The 25530-nt window shown below is 32.5% G+C and overlaps 1 protein-coding gene across 1 annotated transcript; it reads left to right on the top strand.

Annotated features, from left to right (window-relative positions):
• Nucleotides 1-14116: 14116 nt before the first annotated feature.
• Nucleotides 14117-15068, top strand: LOC127723868 (uncharacterized). The gene is made up of 2 exons (XM_052230586.1): nt 14117-14330; nt 14872-15068. The coding sequence occupies exons 1-2, from the start codon at nt 14117-14119 to the stop codon at nt 15066-15068; spliced, it is 411 nt and encodes a 136-aa protein (XP_052086546.1).
• Nucleotides 15069-25530: the final 10462 nt, after the last annotated feature.

The raw sequence follows: 25530 nt of genomic DNA, 5'->3' as shown, positions 1-25530 counted from the left end.
TTGTCTCGCTGTGTTGAAAACCAATTGGCGGCCTTGGTCTGTTTTTGGCTCATTGGTCGGATTGTTGTCTCTTTGACACATTCCAAATTTCAATTCTCAACTTTATTTTAATACTTTTACACATAAATTTCCAATAAACTCAAAATGCGATTCAGCATTACATGTTACATGCATGCATGCTGTTGGAGATACAAATTTGCTTTTACATGTTTTTGTCAAATGTTGCATCGAAGGCCGTCGATAGGCAAAATTAATTAATGTCCGAAAGACAATTGATAGGTTTACTTCTAACACAAATTTTGTTTTGGTTAATGATGACCTTCTTATCCGTTTGAGGAATAAATAATAAAAAGCAAAAATTTGCAAAAAACCCGATTTTGAGCTATCTTTAGGCGTTTATAAGTTGGTGATCATATTGTAAAACTCTAAAGAGTGTACACTTTGGGATGAGGTACTATGAATCTAAGTAATTTTTAAGATTGATAGACTTTTTGTAAATGGCCCTGGTTTGAAATAAATCAAGGGGTAATCAGTAAATGTTTTTTTTACTTTTACATCGGCAGGCGACGCTAACCAAAATGAACTAATTTGTATCCTTTGTTGATCTTGTATGGCTGATCATTTGGTCTGCTTCGTTTCTCTCTATCTTCTCTAGTTTTTGCTCAAAACACAAAAGAGGGTATGCAAGTGACTTGTTAGTAGATCTTGCCTTATCGGTCATTTTTGTGATTTAAAGTTTCTATTTATCTATTTTAATTTTTATCATGTAAAACAAAACATGATAAAAATCGTTATTAAAGGGCAAGGAGACGTCGGACGATTTCCTCAATATCGTTTTAATTGTAGATCGTGTGTTGCTGATCATTTTTGCTTAATAAAGTTTCTATCTATCTATTATAATTTTTAAGATATACATTTGTAAGGCAAAAACGCCAAAAAAAACTGGTAAAAGTAGTCATTCAAGGGCAATAACTCTAATAAGGAGTCGTCTGACGATTTCGACAATTGAACTTATTTGTAGAACTTGTCTTGCTTATCATTTTTGCATTTTAATGTTTTTCTGTATATCTATTATAGTTTTTAAGATAATAGGCAAAAATGAAAAAAAAATATGTAAAATTTGTCATTTAACATTTGTTTAAGGGCAATAACTCCTTTAAGAAGACGTCTGACAATTTTGACATGTATGGACATTAGAGCTCAACATTCTGAACATTTTTGCTCATGTTAAAACATAGGGAAAAAACTTGCATTTTTACCCTATGTTCTATTCTAGCCATGGCGGCCATGTTGGTTTGCAGGCCTGGTTATTTGACAATTTGTGGCCAAGTTAGTTTAAAGGAGTAGAGCCACGAAGGGTTAAAAACGGCCCTGTCTCAGAAATTGACGTAATTACTGCAGAAGGATCACTAACTAGTGTAGTTTATAAAACGATAACCATTAGACTTGTAACTGTGTTTGTATAATTTTCCAGGGCGTCAGAAAAGACTAAGGTACAATGGTATTTTAGCCATTTGCGCGTAACGTTAAAATTGTTTTCATTAACGTTCTAGTAATATTATAATCATTTTACCACAAGAATTGTTTTCCAAAATATTTCTTGAATCTCGTCCATATATCTTGTTTTTTTTTTTAAACTCTATTAACAGAAACTTACTAATATTAAGGTTTAAGATGCACATAAGCGCTTCAATTAAATTTTGTATAAGTGGCCAGAATACTCGTTTTCTGTATTGATATTCTCGAAATAGAATTGCAGAGACTACGTAAACAAACATAATTCTATAGCATAGATTAAATCAAAAGTAATAAAGGTTTTTAAAACATAAGCAATGAATGTCTTCTATTGGGCAGAAGGAATTTAGATTGACAACTGTAAAATATCTTGGTATCTTTATCTCTAGTAAAGAAGTAAAAGATGAAAACACAGATAAAGATAAACAGTGTGTATAGACAGTACACAGCATTACATGTACTTCAATAATCATAGAACGCATTATAATTGTACAGACGTCATCAGACACCAGAACCACACGTGCACTCATAAACATCATTCTCATTCCGGAGGATTACATGCTTACTCTCAAAGCAACATTCAGAATTAAACACACAAATGAACAATATTTTCATATAATACCGCCATTCATACGTCACTGACCACATTACATAGTACTGCTATCTCTAATTCTACCTAAAGTGCATGAAATATGTAGTCATCTGTAAAAATTGAAATATAATTCTTTCAAATGTTTCAATGAATCCTTTTTATATTTTCCCAGAACTTTTTACTAGACAAAGTAATAGATTAAAGGCAGTGGCTATTTTGCCGGCGCCGCCAAAATTGAAAATATGCTATTTTGCAAACTCTCGGTAAGCGGAAGCAAGCCGTGAAGCCAGCATGCCAGTAAAAAAAAATTTGTTTACAGCTATGCAATTCAAAACTGACTATTATTTCAAAACTAAATTTAATTTAAACATTTTTGATTTTGAAGCTATGTGATTGATTTTTTTAAGACTGTATAACGTTTTTATCAAATCGATATGCTATGAGATTTTGTCTTTCATTTTTTTACAGCATTGTTTAAAAATCTGAGATTTTATTCTTATGCATACATGTAGCATTAGACTGATATTAGAAGTAATTTCAACTACATTTTTTTATATGATTTCATTGCTTCAAATGGATAGTTTTTGTTTTTATTCCTTTTTACAAATTCTTATTTTCACTTGGACTCATGCATGTTTTTAAACGATTATATGTATCTCAAATATTGTGACACTTATTTTATTCAGCTATATGTCGAATAATAATTTGATTCTTTTATGTCGACAATGCACATTTTCATAGTATTTTTCACAAGTAAATATTAAAATTCACTCTTTACAAAGAACCGGCAAAATAACAAATTCACTATATTGCCGGCGGCGGCAAAATAGTCATTGCTATCGAAATATGTTATTTTGCTTGTTTTAGTTAAGATATTTTAATCAAAGACGACAAAATAGCATATTTTCTATCTTGCCGGCGGCGGCAAAATAGCCACTGCTTAGTTTAAAAAACTCAAAAATTTGACAGAATACTCATTCTCAGTTGTCCATTGTGGACGATTTCATTTAGCGATTTAGCTAAATTCAATTAAATCTATCCGACTTTTGCATGTTTCTATCAATTACGTTTTAAAAGAACAAATACTTTTATTATTTTATGATTCGTGTTCTCGTTAAAGACAGACAGTTTGGTTCAGTTTTGTCAAAATAAGCAAGGAAACATCGCTAATGAATTATTCACTTGCAAGTGAATAATTTGACCTCATAAAATCCGTATTCATGTGAAGTTCAATTGAACCTCTTAGCTAGAGATGAGTTACGCATGAACTAGGCTTGTTCAGGTATTAAAAGAAAAAGAATGTCAACATTGGAAGTGAAACAAGGGTAAACCATTTGGTTGACTGATTCGATCTACAAAAACTTATTCTTATACAGGTAAAAACGATTATTAACATATTGATTTAACTATAACATCAAATCAAACAGACCTAAAAAAAATCTAATTGCACGAGTTTGCTATCTATTTATATCTTTGTTTATGTTTATATCGGGTAAGATGACCGTCGGCAGTCTTCAGAAGGTCTCCTCGATGGTTAATTAGATGGCGTCTAGACTAAAATACACACGAGATGCTGATACATATTATCGAGTCTATTTTATATTTTTTTTTAATTTGGATATACGTTTTAGTATGTTATAAGTCGAATATGAGAATTTGAGTCAAATCAGTGAACATGAATTTGACAGCTAATGCCCCTTAAAGTTTTAAACTGAAATTCTTTTTTAAGGTTTTCACAATAGTCAATTTATTCTTAATTAGCTTTTATCTTGTAATCTTAACTAGTCTTGCTCGTGGTTATAAAGTGTTCCGGTATTCCACATACAACTATCATTCTTATCTCGAAAAAAGTTCGAGTGTACTTTGTTATTATCTTTATTATCATTTGGTCAAATTAAACAGATTCATGCCTCAATCCGTATGAAAAAAAGAAGATGGAATATTATTGCAAAGAAGACAACTTACAACCCAGATACCGAATGACGTGCATGGATTCATTTTAAAACTAATAGAAATCCTTGAATATCAGGTTTTTTTTTATTTGGCGTTGATTGTAACGATGTAAGTGTATGTAAGCTGCGTCCATTCAAGAAATGTATTATCTATAACTATAATGATATACAAGATCAATTATTTTCGTCTATATATAAAAAGGAGATGTGGTATGATTGCCAATGAGACAACTCTCAACAATGTTTGTTTCCTTTAAAGTGAAATGAAATGTGAATTATTTCTCATGGATATGTTATATTAACCTGTAAATTTTTTTTAAGAGTTTTCAAAGATTGCTTAGTTACAAAAAGTACGATATAAACAAATAGGTTTCGAAAAGATGAGCAAGAGGAATACTGAGATAAACGTCAATGCAATGTGACAGCTACATAACAGTGATAAAATTAATATTCTATTCTTCAACTACACTCTGCTCACTGCCACTTTCGTCCATGGCATGTGGGTTAAATGCTGCATCTTCAAGAGAAGCTCATCAATTCTGGACTCCATGTGTTTTGTCCAGATTATGTCTTGTATACCCTAGATACCAGAGTATAGAGGCAATGTGCGCAAATTACATGTTCTCGTCCAGAATATGCATCTAACTTGCCACAAGACGTTAAACAGTCATCCATCATCATGAGACAAACAACTCATGTAGTAAAATGGTGTGTTTCTTTGATATTAAATATTCTTTTTTTTTCTTTTTTCCCAAAAAGTGAAATAATAGATGCGTAAATATCTTCTAAAAAGATTTTAAAATATTTAATCATTTATTCAATTATGTTAAAAGTCATTATTGTACTGTAACTTAAGAGGAGATATGATTGATATATGTTTGACGAACGTCCAGTGGCATATACTTCATGCATATTTATAACGGAAAGCAATTTAGAGAATCTATTTCAAACAGGAAACAAGAGATTGCATGTGTTGTCATTGAACATAAGAGAAAAAATTCTCCAAAAGGAAAGGGGGGGGGGGGGGGGGGAGGCAATAAAAAATCATAAGACCAATAAAATCATACAACACCATGAACATATAGAGGCGACAAAAAAAACCCAGCAATAATAAAATATAAAAACAGGTAACTACAGATTAAACACGAACCTCGGGCCATCACAAGAAACGAAAAACCAGAAATATAAAGTTATCTGATAAATAATTCATTCATAGTAAGCAGCCATTTTTGTTGGTCGCTTGTAAAAAAGGGACGAAAGATACCAGAGGGACAGTCAAACTCTTAGATCGAAAACAAACTGACAACGCCATGGCCAAAAATAAAAAGACAGACAGACAAATACAGATGACACAACATAGAAAACTAAAGACTAAGCAACACGAACCCCACCAAAAACTGGGGGTGATCTCAGGTGCTCCGGAAGGGTAAGCAGATCCTGCTCCACATGTGGCACCCGTCGTGTTGCTTATGTTATTACAAATCCAATAAATAGTCTTATTCGGTAGGTCACATTCGTGAAAAGGGAAGGGTATTGTAGTTACGACATAAGGAACATATCTGATATCATCTGTGAAACGGTTATTCCATAACGGTCAACCAACTCGTGATGGCGTCCGTAAAATTTACGAAGGGATAATTTCAACTTCACCATTTGGAACTCTTGGTTTAATAGCTTCCTTGTGAGCAGCAATCCTCTATCAAGGAAATCATGATAGGAAATACAAGCCCGGGAATATCGTATCAAATGGGAGATATATACTCCGTATGCAGGCGCTGCTGGAATGTTGCTACATAGAAATGGAAATTTCACAATTGGGAAGCTGAAATCATCTCTTTTGTCGTAAAGTTTTGTTTTCAACCGACCCTCATTGTCAATTTCTAGATGTAAGTCAAGATATGAGGCAGACTTAACTGTATCTGTAGTATCCTTTATCTCTAGATCGATGGGATAGATTCGTTCAACATAGCCACCAAATTTTGTATTATTTAGTGAGAGAACATCATCTATATAGCGGAACGTAAAGTTGAAGGATATAGTCTCACTCAAATTTAAACAAGACCACCAAAAAGGGACCTAAAAAACAATTGCTCCTTTTATGCATTCTGACCAATTATGCACGCTATCCCGCGTGAATATCAGATATTTATTTGAAGTTACCCAAGCTATATGATTGTGTAGGATAGCTTTGTTTCATCTTTATTTCAGTTTTCATTGAAAACAAATATTAGTTCTGGTTGAATGTCACGGACAGAATACACCATGCCCTCTCATGGCGTCGTAATTTTTATTTTAATTAAAGAAATATTGAAAAGCTTATTTAACCACTGTGCAATATGATATCAAAATTCTCATGTGGTTTCTTCTTATGTCCTACGATTTTCTATGTATGTTATTGTTCATAGTTCTGTAATTTATTTACACTATCCGTAGTAATTATGTAAAATGTTAACTTGGCATGCCATACATGATAGAAAATGCGGACGTGAAAGAAAGCACTTCATCAAATCGTCAACATGAGATTACATTCCGCGGAGGTTACATCTCGACGATTTCGTCTTTAAAAAACAAAATACGTGTATCTAAAAGGAAATTGGTATTAAATTGTTATGTTGACACCCATATCGATCTGCTGGATGCAGAATTTTACGAAAAAAAACTACATCTCTAATTTAAAACTGTCATATTTGTGTTTGCATAGCACAGACCGGGCTAATTATAACAAAATATCGTGGAAATGAACTTTAAAATAATTTGCAAATTCATAATTTTTATTTCCACCAATTGATCTTGTTTTCTAATAAAAACAGTTATGAGGACGTATCTATCCGTGTTTTTAAAAAAACCTCGCCAGATCGGCGGTTAACAAAGCTTCGTTAAAACAAAGACTTGTTATTCCATTTTCTTCTTTTTTGTTTGTTATAAATAAGAAAATAATAAATTATAGAATTTATTCTATTTGTAGCAATTGTACAAGTTCTTGGTACAGTTATTGCGTCACAGAATATATCGTACCTCGGAAATGGCGGCGTTGAATCAGGATTTGCTTGTTAGCAAAAGTAAAATTTTTGATGTGGCGACAGGCCTCGACCACGCTAAATATTATTGCAAACTGAGTCGAAGTGTCAAACAATCAAAATAAGAGTAAAATTACTTTGGTCGAGGCCTGTGGCCATTGCGAAATTTAACCAGGAAGTGTGAAATTCTTTAAGAATTTGGACACTTTGAGCGTTCCGGTTTGATTCCGGGTATTACGTCACATTAATGACGTCACAAAAATATGATTTTATACTATAATAACAAATAACGATATACGTAGATATGTTTTAGCTATAAAGGATCCACCTTATTTCTCTTTTATTTTTTGTCGCCTCACAGGGCCAATATCGGCACTTCGTGGCCATACTCCTTTGGCAAAGAAGTTTTAGAGGAGAAGATTTTTTGTAAAAGTTAACGGACGACGACGACATTCTGCACGTATTAGCTTTTTAAAGCACTTTTTTCTTCAGTGTTCTTTTCAAAAGTAAATTGTGCATGACATGTTCCCTAGGTGCCGCCTGGATTAAAATTACAATGTAAATTAACCCAACTTCATCGGGTACGAGGTGTTTGAATCAAATTATAAAAACTAGTATGTAAACAATGTGCGTCTAACTCCCATTTTGCCATGCACCACCGTCCCTTGGTGGTTTTGCAGTTAAATTACATATCCAAATGAATTGTAAATATAAATAAAATGCTCAGTGGGGGGCAGAATGATACGACCGCAGATGTCGAAGAGGGAATAGTTGAGACAAGTGTGGACACTTAATTCAGCTTGATACAGCTCTGAATTTGAATTTTGATTCAATATTTGACACAGAATACATGTGGTCAAAGACCTGAAATATTTGAAATTGGACTTTTATAAAAAAAATATATAAGGCAATGATGTATGATGGAAGTGAATTTTGGAGCTCATTTAATCCCTTTTTAGCAAAATTTAGATCTGGAAACCAGTTAACATTAGATAAAGTTTATTCGAATTTAACTTGTGAAATGCTACACATTAAATTTTGTAAATTTATTCTGGGTGTGCACAAAAATAAACACACACACACAAATTTTGCAGCCTTATCTGAACTTGGTCGTTTTTTAAGTTTTTGGATGCAAACCAGCATTCAGAAACTTTATTCTATCAGCATAAATCGTAATGGTATGGCTCTCTCCAACACATTTTAAAAACTCTTCCTGGGTTTGCAAACCTAAATGATGGGGAAAATATTTCAAAAAATACCATCAGGAAAATATTGAAAGAGACGTGTATAAAAATTTAGAAGGATCAACTGACCAAGAATTCAGCAGGGAAGCTCCCCACTTGTGTAAAACGTAAGAATAATCATGGTTTCGAAAAGTATCTAAATGTCATGAACAATTTTGAGCTTAGGAGATCATTAACAAAATTTAGGGTGTCATCTCACCATTTGCAGATTGAAATAGGACGATACCAGGGTACTCCTCCACACCTTAGACTATGTCAGCAGTGTTACTCTTTTAAAGTTGAAGATGAAGTTCATTTTCTCTTTTATTGCACAAAATATAACGAAGACAGACACCATTTATATCACATTATTTCTGAATCATGTCCCAATTTCATTAACTTGAATTCCAAAGAGAAATTGCCAAGGCTGCTGTATTGTGAAAACTCGACTGTATTAAAAGAGTTGTGTATTTTCCTGTTTAAACACTGCAAATATCAGATTTATATGACATGTTTTGAATAATAAGCAATTGTTGTTTTTAAAAAAATATTTGTTAATTGACTGGATTCAGTTTCTCTATTTATTTTGTTCAACTGCTTCTGACACGGGGAGGATTGATATTATTGCCTATCGCAATCAACAATATATCCTAGAGCACCGTCCCTTGGTGTCTCCTGCAGATGAACACATTTCCCATCTTTATAAATAAGAATTTAAGTATGTTCAAACTTTATAATTATTTTTTATATTTAATTTTTAATTTTTATTTTATTTATATTTTTTATTTGTAGACTGCTGAACACAAAAATAATAATAGTAATAAGGAAGGAAGGAATAAAAATACTCAAGAGTACTAGTAATGTATTTTTTGGGGATTATAAATGCTATTTTCAATTGTCTATTATAATATCTGTCACGTTATATACTGTGCAACGTCTCATGTTTGTTACTTATATTATCATGATATTGTAAATGCCCCCTGTGGGAACCTGATTGGAATAATAAAATATTTGATTTGATTTGATTTGATATAATTGCCAATGAGACAACTATCCACCAAGGTTCAATAAAAGTTGATATAAGCAATTAAATGTAACCGTAAGTCCTTCAACAGTAAGAAAAACCCATACCATATAGTAGGCTATAAAAAGCCCAAACCTGAAAAATGTGAAACAATTTGGATGAGAAAACTAACGGCCTAACTTTTAACAAAAAAATTAACGAAAAACAAACATGACAGACAAGAACCAACGACAACCACTGTACTACCCAGGCTCCTGACTTGAGACAGGCACATACAGAATGTGGTCCAATATCCAAAATCTAAATATTAGTACAAGGTTAGATTCAGGACCAAGAATTTAATCTACTAGTATTTATCAATGGACAATAACAGCTACGTTTGTCAAGGGGTTAGCTTCATAAAAAAATTATTATATATATATAGCATTCTGAAAATCAATTTATATAGAATAAAAACAAACCTACCACCAAGTTCTCAAAATTCTTTAGAAAGGAAATGAAAAAAAAGACAATTAACAAAATATCATTCATCATTATATTGAATACAATATCTAAAATTCAAAAAACTTAGTACCTTTAATTATTTTTTAAAAATATCTAATATTGAATAGAAAATATCAAACTATACTTATACATAATTTCTTATATATAATTAAAATTTAATGCGGAATCTATTTTTAACTGTGAATCTACTTAAACTTTCTATTAACTGTGTAATGCAACTCTGAATTTTGATTGTGATCAAATATTTGACATATCATAGGTTTCTGACACAGAATGAATGTGGTCTAAGAACTTAAAAAAATAAAATTGGATATTTGCCTATCATGATCCAAAACTTAACATACAAATACATGTGTAGATTAAGCGATTAAAAGACCCCTTGAATTCATTTTTTGTTAAAATCAAACTAAAATTGATTATGAACACGTTGGAACTGATGTGAACCAATTGAAAACCGGGCCGAAAATCCAATATCAAATTTCACGTTTATATTCACCATTGCAAAGAACATTAATAGTCTCTTTTTTTTGTTAAAATCAAGCAAAGTTTAAGTTTTGACCCTTTGGACATTCATGTGGACCAAATTGAAAACGGACCCCAAAAATAAGAATCTATAAATACACGGTTAGATTATGCATATAAAAAAACCTCAAGAATTTAAGACTTTGAATTAAACCCCTTTGAAATTGGTCAAGAAATGAGCAAGTATGCAAAGTATAATAAAAGTATTGTTTTGAGCCCTTTTCCTAAAACGATTCATTTTAGCCTTATACTTAAGTTATTGTCCGGAAACCAGAAAATCTTTTTTGTTGTCCGTAATTCTTGAAAGTTTTGGGTCATAACCCCTAAAATCAGTCACAACATTCCTCATGAAGTATGGAACCATGTGGTACAAATTCATAGAGATTCATACACTTAAAATTAAGTTATTGTCCCGAAACAAGAAAAACGCTTGTTATTTGTCCTTAATTCCTACAAAGATGGGACAATAACCCTCAAAATTAATTCCAGCCTTCCTTATGTGGTACAAAACCTTGTGGTACAATTTCATAAAGATCCATACACTTACATGTATACTCAAGTTATTATTTCCACTTGGAAACCAAATGAAGACGACAACAAACGTCATACCATTATACGACCGCATAATCACTCTTTTATGCAAGGCTGTGCCTGCGGTGGTAACAATGGATGGCTTTTTAATGTCCAGTGGCAAAATTAAATGCATATTCAGGACGATATCATGTTATTTATATATGAATTATTAATCTGCTTTGTATTAGACCGACACACTGAGCCTGACGTGCTAGTTCGCGATGCTATAGGTCACAAGAAGACATGTCATCCTACACGGATTCATTATTTTGACTGACTTCGAGGCAACCAGTCTCTGATTTTACTTATTAATGCCACGTGCTTAAAGAGAAGCAGCAAAACCCAATTTTAAAATCTTTGGTTTGACCAGACCTAAGTTCCAATACTGCAAATCTCCACATTACAGTTTGCAACACTATACAATGTCATTGGGTTCCAAAAAAAATGTTTAGAAAATTATGTCAATGTGTTTTCCCATAGGATTCCCATCTTAAAAGAGTTGATGCATTGAAGGCCAAATAAATTTGCATATATCACATTCTTGAAGTGAAATCAGACGGCCATTGTAAAGTTCCAAAAAGTTTATAAATTAATTTAATACAAAGGCAAACTCTAATAAAAAATTTCATTGGTGAAATTAAGGCTGCAATACAAATAATTATCATGATAACAACAACAGAGTTACAAACAAACAATTCTCAAATGGTCACGACTTTCGTTCGGAGTGAAATGAGCAAATCCCTTTTCAATCAATCAATCAATCAATCAATCAATCAATCAATCAATCAATCAATCAATCAATGACTGTATCCAATTTGTAGTTATTGCATGAATACTGTCTTAATTTTAATATTTGTTTTGTTTTTTACCTTCTTATTTTCTCGATCATTTATACCGAAGTAACTACATGTATTTACCATTGTTTTACGTGGTGAAAGACATTTGTGTTCTTATGAACTGATTTTTACACCACCTACCGAGTTTGGGAGTATAATGAATATATTGGCCTGTTTGAAGTGAGCTTTTATTCTCACGGCTGTCTATTGGTATATCGAGAGAAATGATCGTGAAAGAATACCTTACGGTGGTCAAGCATTGCGATCGGATCCTGAAAGATCTAGTATAGGATCGTGAATGTAATTACTTGAAATTCTAATTCAAAATCTGTGAAAAATCTGTTGTATTTTAAAAATGCGGAACAAGTCCTTAAAAAATAATGTATGTCAAAATGATTCAACTTTCTCAATAAAACTGTGCAATAAGATAAATAAAATATGCTGTACTTTATGTGAAAACACAAAAGGCGCTACACAAAATGAAGTCTATGGGATTTATTAAAAAAAGAACACGTGTTGTACATATAATGATTATATAATGATATATTTGAAACTTAATCTTTGGTGTGACTGATAATACAGTAAAATAAAAGTTTTTTTTCATTGAAACCGTTCCTAGCTTTAAGTTGGTCTTGAGCTTCTTAAAACACGCCGTAAAGTTCATAGACTTAGTACATATCTGTACAAAATAAAAAATCATCTTGTCCCAGATTATCTATGTAATTTTCATCCATTATTCAATCATAACATCGTCCTGAACATGCATGAAATATTTGCCACTGAACGTTAAGCAACCAACAATCAATCAAATGTAACACCGAAAACTATAACTTTAGACGACATGCCAACTTGATACTTATCAGGTCAAGAACAGTAGCATACTATAATTATTTTCTTCTAGCTACGATTAGAGACTGGAAGAGCTTGTCAACTGAACTAATTTCAGCAACATCTTTGGCGAGTTTCAAAAGGTTGTGTACGATGGAATTACTTTCCGTATAGACAGAAAACCTAAGTCAGGGGGTATTTCATAGAGATGCATCGTAAATAATTGCAAAGGTATTTCACCGGATCCCCATTTTCCTCTAAGTCTTTGGGCATGTAACACTTAATAAATGTAAGAACCATTTGAATCATTAAAATGAAATTACAATTTTCAAAGAAAAAGTTGTTTAGTCATTCGAATTATTAAAAAACATTTAGTTTGTTTACATATTTAGAGTGCATTTCCTTCTAACACAAACGATACAAACGGCTAAGCGCGCACATGTTTTGATCGTTTGTTTCTAACATACGTTTGCAAAGTTTACATAAACTTTGACAAACTATGCACTCGCTAAAAGTGCGTCTACAGTTTGTCGTTCATCGTTTGTTTGTACGAATGCTACATTTGTTTCTAACTACAACCTTGAATATAAGTAAAATTATAAGAAAACATTGGAACAATCTGCAAAAAGACAAACAATGCAGTGAAATCGTCGCCCTAGTGCCTATCATATCGTATAAATGTAACAAAAATATAAAAGAATAACTTTCTAAATCAAGGCAATAGTTGGGAGACTTTTGAAAAGGAACCAATGCTTTAACAGTCTAAGCAAAAAATCCCGAAACACTGTTAGTAATAATCTTAATTATAGGCAACAAACTTTCATACATATGAAATAGAAAAAACGATGTAGTCTTGAGATTTATTATTTTATTGGTTGAAGGAACCGCATTTAATTATAGCCGCGTAATAAGTCTTTTTACCAACAACATGTGCATGCATTATTGGAATTTCAAAACAGGGTCAGTAAACACTGATTTTATTTCGTTGTAACACTTCGGGACCAAATGAGATTGTGCTGCGCATGTGTGAACTTTCAGTGTGCTGATAGTTCTTGGGCAGTTCGGACGTGGTTTGAATTGTCCTAACTTCAATTTAAATTGAATCAACGAAGTTGATTTACATTTTATTATTAATAAAATTTGATATTTAAATAAATAAAAGTTAGTATTTACCGGACGTAATTCGGTAAAAATTTATGACTTTTACCTGTTTTCGGCATATTGCCGTAAACCGGTTATTCAAGAAAACATGGCAGAGAAAATGATTGAAAAGGGGTCCGCCGCAAGAAAAGAAAGTCTTCGCATGAAGACATAACTGATGAAGATGAACTTCTTCTTTCAGAACAGGTTCCTTCCGTTTCCAGCGCGGCTGGAAAAAGGAAATATGACTCTGAAAAGTCAAAGGCTACCGCGAGTGGCGGAGCCAACACTTCAAGTGTAAAAGGTAAAAAATCAGCGAAGCAGGTTATTGAAACTCAAACCCCTGGCCTCTCTACTTCTGGCTCAAATGAAGAAAATCACGATGCAATCATGACAATGTTGAAATCCATTCAAGATGGTCAGAAAAAACAGTCTGACGATATCAGGTCTTTAAAAGACCGTGTACAAGAGATTGAGGAATGTGATGAGGGGAATTATAATTATGATGATAATTATGATGAAGGTGAAGAAAATCCCCATGATGATGGGGAAAATGTAGAAATTGAAAGTGAAACACCTGCAAAGAAGCAGAAAAAAGATGATAGTAGGTTCTCTTCTATGTCTAAGAGATGAAGGGTTCAAGAATTTTGTGATGACAAAATCGATGAGGTCTTGGCAAATAACGTCAATGAGTTGTTCAGGAATGGTATGAATAAGGAGCAGTACTATGATTTAACAAAAGATGAGAACAATACCAGACCTGAAAATTGTGAAGGTTTGTCGGTTGTAAGAATGAACCAGTTCATATGGAATATAATTTCACCAGGAGCACAAACTGCCGAAAAAAATATTACAATTTCTTGAAAAAACTATTGTAAAAGCAGCAACAATTCTAACAAAAACTGTCAACAAAATGGCTCTTGATGAAAACAACAATGATAACTCCGGTGGCGGAGAATACCTTGACAAATGTAATGACGTATTGGCTTTGTTGGGCCATGCAAACCGTCAAGTAAACATGACAAGAAGGGATTTTTTAAAGCCCGAAATGATAGCAGAATATGTGCAACTGTGCTCTCACTCTGTTCCTTACACAAACAACTTTTTTGGAGACGACGTCTCCAATGTTTCTAAGGACATTGAAGATTGTTCCAAGGTGGGAAACAAGTTGAAGTTTGGAAATGGCAGAGGCGGAGGCTTCTACAGAGGTGGTAGAGGAGGCCATAGAGGAAGCAGAGGTGGCTACCGTGGAGGAAGAGGTGGCTTCCGAGGAGGAAGAGGTCGAGGTTCCGGCCCTGTTCCAAAAAACTCCCAGAGAGGAGGAAATCCACAAAAGTATTAGATACATCAAATGAAGTAAGTCATTGTTTTAAAGCTGCTGTATTGAAAAAGTTATCCAATGAATGGGAAAAAATTACCTCTGACAAATTTATTTTAGACATAGTAAGCCATTGTCATATAGAGTTCATAGATAACCTAAGCAAGACAATTTCAATGTAAAATCCGTCTTTAACTCAAAAGAAAGTGATAATGTTTCAAATGAAATTCAAAAGTTACTGGCAATTGATGTTATCAAAAAGTTCAGTCAATGAAAAACCAGTTTCTATCGCCTATATTTTTTAAGGCCAAAAAAGAATGAAGAATATAGAATGATTTCGAATCTTAAAAAGTTAAATGAATACATTGAGTATCATCATTTTAAAATGGACACTTTTGAAAGTGCCATTAAACTTGTAACTAACAAATCATATATGGCTTCTATTGATTTGAGACTATACTATAGTGTTTCAATTGCAGAGGAACATCAAAAGTTTTTACGGTTTTATTGGAACGGAAAACTTTTTCAATACACATGCTTACCAAATGGGATTTCCTGCTCACCTAGAATATTTACTAAATTATTAAAACCTGTATACTCTAGTCTACTGGCAATTGATGTTATCAAAAAGTTCAGTCAATGAAAAACCAGTTTCTATCGCCTATATTTTTTAAGGCCAAAAAAGAATGAAGAATATAGAATGATTTCGAATCTTAAAAAGTTAAATGAATACATTGAGTATCATCATTTTAAAATGGACACTTTTGAAAGTGCCATTAAACTTGTAACTAACAAATCATATATGGCTTCTATTGATTTGAGACTATACTATAGTGTTTCAATTGCAGAGGAACATCAAAAGTTTTTACGGTTTTATTGGAACGGAAAACTTTTTCAATACACATGCTTACCAAATGGGATTTCCTGCTCACCTAGAATATTTACTAAATTATTAAAACCTGTATACTCTAGTCTTAGAGTTTTAGGTCATGTGAATGTTGGTTACATAGACGATAGTCTTTTATTAGGAGAGACTGTAGAAGAATGCAATCAAAATGTAAATGACACAATTGAATTAATGTCAAAATTAGGATTTGTCATACATAAAGACAAATCTGTTTTTCAACCATCAAAACAAATTATATTCTTGGGTAACATTATTGATTCAGAAAATATGATTATAACTCTTACTGAAGACAAAAAACAAAACCTAGTAAAAGAATGTAAATGGTTACTGCAGAGAAACTTAGCTAAAATTAGAGATGCAGCAAAAGTTATTAGACTTATAGTACCCTCTTTGTCTGCAGTTGAATTCGGTAAATTGTTTTATCGTAATCTTGAAAGGGAAAAAATTATAGCATTAAAAAACTCAAAAGGAGATTTTGAACAAAGCATGCTTATTTCAAATCCGATGAAAGGAGATTTAGAATGGTGGGTTGCTAATGTGTCAACTGAAGTAAGACAAATAAGTCACAACAGTCCACAAATTGTGATTTAGACAGATGCCTCATTATTAGGATGGGGTGGCATATTAAGTGATAACGAAATTGGAGGTAGATGGACAGATGAAGAATCTAAAAATCATTATTATTTAGAAATATTAGCTATATATTTTACATTAAAATTCTTTCTCATCTGATCAGAAATAAGCATGTTAAGTTTCTTACAGACAATACTACGGCATTGGCCTACATATCAAATATAGGCGGCACAAAGTCCATAGATTGCAATACAATTTCAAAACAGATTTGGTTGTTTTGTAAAGATAATGATATCTGGTTGACATGCACTCATATAGCAGGCAAAGAAAATCTAGCGGACAAAAAATCTAGAGAATTTGATGACAAATTAGAATGGAAATTGGATAGGTCTGTTTTTGACCAATTATGTACTTTGTGGCAAAGGCAAGACATTGATTTGTTTGCATCTAGATTACATTTCCAATTAGGAAATTACTGTTCTTGATGACCAGATCCATTATCTGTATTCATTAATGCATTTAGTATAAATTGGTCCAATGTTCAGTTTGTCTATTTGTTTCCTCCTTTCAGTTTATTGAGCCGGTGCATTTTCAAAATCAGAGAAGACGGTGCAAGAGGAATAGTAATAGCTCAATGTTGGCAGACACAAACTTGGTTCCCGAGACTTATGCAGTTGTAAACAGACAATCCAATCGTTCTTTCAAAGAGCAAGAAAATTTTGAGTCTTCCTCACGATCCGCAGTCTGTTCATCCTTTACACAAGAAAATGAAACGAATTGCATGTCAAGTGTCAGGAGTAGCTTCAGAGAACGAGATTTTCTAATGAAACAACCCACATACTCATGTCGTCTTGGAAATCAAGTACAAAGAAACTGTAACAAAAAACAAATTAATTACTTTCGAATTTCTGTAGGAACAGTGCTTGAATTTTTGCTTTATTTAAGAAAGGTAATCTTGGTTATAGTAGTTTAAATCTGGCTCGAGGAGCACTTTCGTCTTTAGGACTTACTATTGACAGCATTCCAGTTGGACGTCATTCAATGGTGATACGATACATGAAAGGAATTTTTAATCTTCGTCCACCCAGACCTAGATATAAATCTACATGGGACGTTAGTGAAGTAGTTCAATTTTTGCGTAGCCTATCACCAGTGAAATTTTTAAAATTGAAAGATTTAACATTAAAATTTACTATGTTAATAGCTTTGACAAATGCAGCTCGAGCTCAATCAATTCATTTAATGAATATTAATCATGTACATAAAGTGAAGGGAGAATTTATTTTTGTTTTGAATGAATTTATTTAACAAAGCCGACCTGGTTATAAGGAGCCAACTGTAAATATAAAGGCTTACCCTCCAGATAGGAGACTTTGTGTATATACTGTGTATAAAGAATATGTATTTCGTACCAAATTGTTTAGAGGGAAACATTAACCGTTACTTTTAAGTTATGTGAAACCACATCAGCCTGTTTCAAGAGATACAATTTGTAGATGGATAAAAATAGTAATGGCAAAAGCTAATATTGACACAACAATTTTCAAAGCTCACAGTGTTAGATCAGCATCAGTTTCTAAAGCAAAGATGAATGCAGTACCTATTTCTCGTATTTTACAAAAAGCAGGATGGTCAGATGCAAAAACATTTGCGAAATTTTATAATAAAAAGATTGAAAAAGATGAAAATTCTTTCAGCTTTATTGTGTTGAAGAATTAATCAGAAGGTAAGACATTATATAATTCTTATCCTTAGTATTCAGTTTTATCATTATGGCTTTAAAGTCGCATTTGGTCCCGGAAGTGTTACAACGAAATAAAATATAACAATTGAACGAGTATTACCTTGGTAAAAGGCGAAGTTTAATTGTAATTCTATGAGTTGTGTAAACACTGAAGGGATTAAATGCCACACCCTCCCTCCCTAGTTAACGGAGACCATTATGTAGCTATTGTGGTTTACATATAAAATTGAGAATGGAAATGGGGAATGTGTCAAAGAGACAACAACCCGACCACAGAACAGACAACAGCAGAAGGCCACCAATAGGTCTTCAATGCAGCGAGAAATTCCCGCACCCGGAGGCGTCCTTCAGCTGGCCCCTAAACAAATATATATACTAGTTCAGTGATAATGAACGCCATACTAAACTCCAAATTGTACACAAGAAACTAAAATTAAAAATAATACAAGACTAACAAAGGCTAGAGGCTCCTGACCTGATATGTATATATTTCGTTGTATGTCATACTGATAAAACTTTACTTTGAAGACTGAAGTTCACACATGCGCAACACAATCTCATTTAATCCCTTCAGTGTTTACACAACTCATAAAATTACAATTAAATTTCGCCTTTAACCAAGGTAAGACTCGTTTAATTGTTAAATTAAACGATTTATTTGTTTCTACTTTTGTAGCGTTTAGCAAACGATAACAAACGCCACACAACGTTTACAAAACCAGGCACAAGAAAATGAAAGAAGAGTGACGCTACAGTACCAACAGGTGAAATGCACTGCTGTTTTCCCCCGCCTAACCCTCCTGATAAAGATAAAACCAGAAAAGTGCTTTAGACGCAATAAATTAATAAAACGTTTACATTTTGTCACCAGGAAGCAAAGAAGTTAAGTAATCATATGCTGACAAATTATTGAATTGAAGCTCACGTTTTATTTGATAGTCATTAAAGTAAAGAGAAAAAGTATGATTATTAAAAACAATCTATTGGAGACAAAAAACGTCGGTATATGCAACTAACTACTAGTATGGGGGTCTGGATTAGGGTCATTCATTTCTGTATTCTTTAAAGTTTTAGGCCATTTTTTTCTAATCATTATACTTTTTGCCAGTTATTCTCTATTCTTTATATTCTAACACTGCATTATTTTCTTTTCTTTATTTTTTGGCCCATTTTGCCTATTCTTTATATTTCCACCCATTATTCTCTATTCCGTAACCCCCCCCTTCCACACCCTCTAGTATATGTCACCATATAGCCTTCACAAATGAGTCAAAGTCATTACGAATAGGCCCCAAATGGCAAAATGATTTAATGCTAATCACCATTTTGAATTGTAAACTTTCGGAAATTTTTTTCAATCAAACGATCTTAATAATAAAAAATCAAAGTACTGAAGTACTGAACATCGGATGACCGCAAGTTCTTGTGGATGGTCAAAAGCACATGTCGCAGAAAAAGATCTCATCTCTATACCTGAAACTGAGGATAATGTACAGATATATTTTTTTTCTGAGACAAGTTCGTGCGTGGATGATGAATAACTGACAGGAAATTCAACCACACCGTAATAACTATTATATTGTAGTGATACAAATCAGTATACCTGGGACTATTATACTAATATAATAATAGTCCCAGAGTATGTATACACTGGTTTGTTGTTATATATTATATTAATATAACAGTTACATGTATATGTAATTTTCATCCATTTGTATATCATTCTATTGTACTATTCTAATAATAGTGCAGTGCAAGTGCATCGTGGACCCATGGTAAAAAATCCATTTTTCTAAAAGATTGGATATGAGAAGCCAATCATATTTTCCCGCAAAAACAATTACAGAGTTACCGGTCCTTGCCGCGAGTGTCACAAAACGTTCTTGAGATATTCTTCCACAAGCTTTAACACAATTTTTCGGTACGTGTGCATAGATATTATCAATTATTTTTTTACTTTTATATATATATATCTAACGACAAAACATTTTCATATTATTAATTTGTGTTTACAAAAAATATTTATAGGAACATCCATTGAAAAAAATGAATTTAAAACAACAGATAAGGAATGCTATTTTGCACTAGATAATGTCCGCGGATCTATATTTTTTTTAAAGATCTGTTGAAAACCTCACGGTCATCTCGATGTAAAAACAGATTATTGTCCTGAATGTTCGTGTAATAGTATTAATACTGACAGATGGACCTTGGTCATCAGTTCTAATCATCTTAGATTACTAACCTTTCAGAACTGAAAAAGTAAAGATCATGCATCCTTTTTGTTCAGATTGATAAAGTATTTTCCATTCGTCGGCATTATATCCGATTTAAATACTATTGATCTGATAACCGCTGTGTATACTTAACGACAGGGCTAGTTTTCTTATCAGATAAGTAGTAACCTCCCTTGTTAATGTTATGTTGTAATCAATCGTATTTTTACCATCTTTATATAATATTTCATTGTATCATTTAAGTTTGTGATTCATTTAATATTTAAATATAATAATTTTTATATTGTATTTTAGATAAATACTAGTACAAGGAAATTTTAAAGTCTTTGATTCATTAATTACCTTTGTTCAAATCATAAGACAGGCGGTCTATTCTGTCTACATTAAGTAGTATATACACCGGGGTTTTCAATGGCTATCAAAAAGGGTAGGAAAACATTGTATAACGTAAAATGAGAATCAAATAGAGCAAAACGCAGAAATTGAATGCAAATGTCGAGTCTTTTCTTGTTTAGAGAAATCAAAAACGAATAACAAAAACACTTTTGATATTCATTTTGGTTTTTGAAATATCAAAAATATATTAGTCTTTTTTATATAGTTTAGGCTAATCAAACTTAAACTGTTCTGTTCTGTTCTGTTGCTCATAAAATTCTAAAATGGCGTTGGTGAAGCTATTGTCTCAGCACAACTTATTGTATCCATTTTTGTAGTCATGTACATTTGTTATTAAAAAAGTAACATATAAAACATATCATATAACTCATGCCATCGGAAGTCTTCGACTAAAACATTAAAACCTGTATATTCCATGTCCGCTAGAACGAGGAAACGTTTAAATAGCATGACAGTTATTGGGTAGGCCCCTGAAAAAATACTGCATTGGATTAGTAACTTGCATGTTTGTTGATCCAGTAATTATCTGAAGTGACCATTTTTTTCTTATCATCGGATTGTTTGTCCGGTCACATAGTTTTTAAATTGATCATTATTTAAGGATGTTCGCTCCTCCTGGTTTGAATTTTTTGCCAGATATTCGGAAACCCTCTGTTTTTATCCATGTAGTGCCACTGAAAATTTTGCCTGCTAACCCCTACTTTTCCTTTCATAATTTTATTACATATAGTTTAAAAAGCCATATTTGAAAATCTTATAAAATCCTGTTATTTTTTCATTGTTTTTGAAAGAAAAAAAGGTACCAATGTTAAATGTATGAAAAATCTAGAGGGAATCATTTCCCGCCAAATTTTCAATGGCAATAGCTCGAAAACAAGCACACGGACCCTTAATTTTTTTCTGCTGTTTTAGTTTCTTCATTTATATTCTATCAATTTATAACAGCCTTTTAAAAAGCTTGTTATTTTGAAACAGAGAAGCGAACATCCTTACACTTAAACACCTGGGACGATAATATTTTCTTTCAACACTCCATTTGTTTTCAGAAATGAAATTTATTTTTTATTGTTCGTTTGCACTCAGCTTGACATGTTGTTACCCTTTAGATATATTCCATTGACGCTTTCATTCAAAGTGTTCGCTTAAAACTGGAAATATTTCTAAACGACCATAGCCGATAATGAATGAAGATGAAAAACTTACTACAATGGCTGATATAGGAGCTAAGTTGGGATAATCCGGGCGAGCTTATGTTTTCTGTGTATCAAGATTCGTTTATAAATAAAGCTTTTGACTTTTTAGAAAATAAAGTACCATATTCACCAATATTCAACATCATTGTGCAGAGTCAACGGTAGACAGTACCCCTAAGATTATTTGAATGATAATTAATGATAATTGTGATTGTGTTGAACGTATCTATCCTCTCGAACTTGAGGCTACAACATATACAGTTAAGTCTGCCTCATATCTTGACTTACATCTTAAAATTGACAGATATGGTCGATTGAAAACAAAACTTTACGACAGAAGAGATGATTTCAGATTCCCAATTGTGAACTTTCCATTTATATGTAGCAACATGCCAGCAGCGCCTTCATACGGAGTTCATATCTCCCAATTGATACGATATTCCAGGGCTTGTATATTGCTAACATGTTTTTTTCATAGAAGGTTGTTGCTCACAAGGAATCTATTGAACCAAGAGTTCCAAGCGGTGAAGTTGAAATCATCCCTTTATTAATTTTACGGACGCCATCACGAGTTTGTTGACCGTTATGGAATATCCGTTTCACAGATGATAGCGGATATGTTCTAATTGTCGTAACTACAATCCCGTCCCCCTTTCCCGAATGTGACCTACCGAATTAGACTTATAACCGGATTTTTACTAACATGAGCAACACGACGGGTGCCACGTGTGGAGCAGAATCTGCTTCCCTTCCGGAGCACCTGAGATCACCCCCAAGTTTGTGATGTGGTTCGTCCTTCTCAGTCTGTTGTTTTCTATGTAGTGTTTTGTGAACTGTTGTTTGTCTGTTTGTTTATTTCTAATCTAGCCATGGTATTGTCAGTTTATTTCGACTTATGAGTATGATAGTCCCTTTCGTATCTCTCGCCTCTCTTTTAAAACATTTCTATCATCAAAACTTTATTTTCCGAGTTAAATTTCTGACACAGATAGTATCCCAGCGGGTAAAACGGTTACTTTCCAATTCGTATTATTTCTCTTCTGTTCAACTAAAAAAAATGTACCTGTGTTAACCGAATTGAATAATATCAATAATAAAAATTAAAAAGAAAAAATATACACCTCTTTAAAGGTTTTTTTTTCTTCTTATTTTAACCATTTAAAATATCATCTCCTTGAAAAGCAAAACGTTGTATGTTGATTTTATTGAGGAGAAACGTTTGTTAAATTCAAATACTTTCAAAAGAGATACACTTTTGTAAAATGTTATGCTAGTTTCTTCAATAAAATTTTGTTTAGAATAAATGAATACTGGTCTTAAATAGAAGTTCGGATTATTATAATTTTGATATAGTACTATGGGATATACTTTCAGGGTGTGTATATAACATTAGCAGTCGGCTATTTTAAATATTGGACTTGTTTTATAAATTCAATTTTAGACAATCGAATACATTTACTATTTCTTCTATGTGCAAAGTGGCAAATTCAACGTCAATGTATATGACGAAGTTAATCTTGACACGTTTGAATCAATTTGTTTCAAACAAAAGGTCAATATTCTTTAATACTTTCATCTTAAGGTTCAACAATCCAGCTTTTTACAAATTTGGACATTTGTAACAGATTAACAATATAATGTGTGGGTATAGTTACAGTGGGAAGATGTCAAATTAGGGAATTGACCTTTAAAATAGCTATAAGATCCGAAGTAATTGAGAATACACCAGTAGAATATATTTCACATGTAAGGACACAAATTGAAAATTCAAAACTGGACATGGAGGAAATGCTCATTACAGCACTGTCAACAGGGAATCTAAAACTTGCTAAAATTTTAACAACAGGCGGGGTGAATTGTAACTGTACGAATTCAAATGGACTGACACCACTTATGATTGCTTGCCAGGTTAATGCTGACGAGAAAAGGAAATTGGACATAATAAGGTGTCTGTTTGACAATAATGTTGAAATAAATGCAACAGACTCTGCGGGAAGGACTGCACTTATGTATGCTATTCACTCAGGATCAACATTGATAGTTCAACTGCTTAAGCGAAATGGTCTAACAGAATCGGTTAAAAGAGGTAAAAAACTTAGTCGAACAACTGAAATGAGAATATGGGACAGTTTTGATAGTTAAATGATACATAAACACTACGGCAAACTACGCATGACCTTTTACGCAAATTACAAGATGTTTCTCTTTTAAGAGGGGATAGATGCTTGTTAATTTTTATTTTTATTTCCTTTGTTTTAGATGGAAACTATGGTGCAGTTATCAATGCATATTATCAGTGTAATTAAAAAATTAAGATACATGAATTGCTTTTTTTAGATCTTAGTATTTTTGTTATGAACGGCATTTTAGTTTTGCTCAAATAGAAATATTGATAAATAAAAGAACAACGACATTTTGTTATTGTCTTCACATGTGTTACATTATTGATAACACTTATTATAATGTGTTTCATTTTAAAATAACTGTTACTGTGAACTCATAGTAAAATTTAAAGGGCGTATAACTTAAATTAAAAGAACATACATAACAAGTAAAATAAACAAAAACTTATAATAAAGAGTATGGATTTATTTGATTGATTATGGTCTTTGAATTCGATAATTTTTTATTTAAATGCCAAAACATATTTCTTCAGAACACATTTTAATATAAACATAAACATAAGGAGATGTGATATAATTGACAATGAGACAAATATCCACCAAAGTTCAAATGAAATGGATGTAAGCCATTAAAGGCAACTGTACGTAGTCAACAATGAGAAAACCCATACCGTATAGTTGGCTATAAAAGGCCCCGACATGAAAAATATGAAACAATTCAATTGAGAAAACTAACGGACTGATTTATAATAAAACAATTTACGAAAAATGACAGACATGAACCAACGACAACCACTGGATTAGTCACCAAACTTTGAAATATTCAGTGGGAGGACATCTATATAATGGATCGCCGCGATATAGCCTTTCTGTGCTAATGCGGCGTAAAGCAAACAACAATCAATCAATCTATATAATGGAACGTGAAGTTTAAGGATGATGCTAGTGTTTTCATTCTTCCGTAGGCACTCCTGTATGAAGTCTCTTTCATATGAATAAAGACACAAGTCGACAAGAAGAAGAGCTAATTTGGTTTCCATGGGAATGTTATTTATTTGTGAAAAATACGTCCTCCAAACATTACAAATCGTGTATTGATTATGAAATCAAGCATCTTGATAATTTCGTTTTTTGAGAGTTTGTCATTAAATTCCCTTTTTTTTACAAAGTATGATTTATCCCTCCCTAAAACAAGACATTGGTATATACGTTTGTCATTCTTTTTTAGGAAACAAAGCAGGACCAAATTTTCAATTTGTCGTTTAGTTAAGATTTTGGAATACTTGTATAGAGGGTAGACAAGTCAAGTGTTT

This window comes from Mytilus californianus, unplaced genomic scaffold (genome assembly GCF_021869535.1).
Source record: "Mytilus californianus isolate M0D057914Y unplaced genomic scaffold, xbMytCali1.0.p SCAF_13, whole genome shotgun sequence".
NCBI classification, from domain to species: domain Eukaryota; kingdom Metazoa; phylum Mollusca; class Bivalvia; order Mytilida; family Mytilidae; genus Mytilus; species Mytilus californianus.
The sequence above is the reverse complement of the archived record's forward strand: the minus strand, read 5'-3'. Positions and strand labels throughout refer to the sequence as shown.

Excerpts from the sequence above, each read along its gene's own strand:
- LOC127723868 (XM_052230586.1), top strand. The coding sequence starts at position 14,117 with ATGACAATGTTGAAATCCATTCAAGATGGTCAGAAAAAACAGTCTGAC. Across the intron at positions 14,331-14,871 it reads GAAGCAGAAAAAAGATGATA|ATTGTTCCAAGGTGGGAAAC; the intron begins GTAGGTTCTCTT and ends AGGACATTGAAG.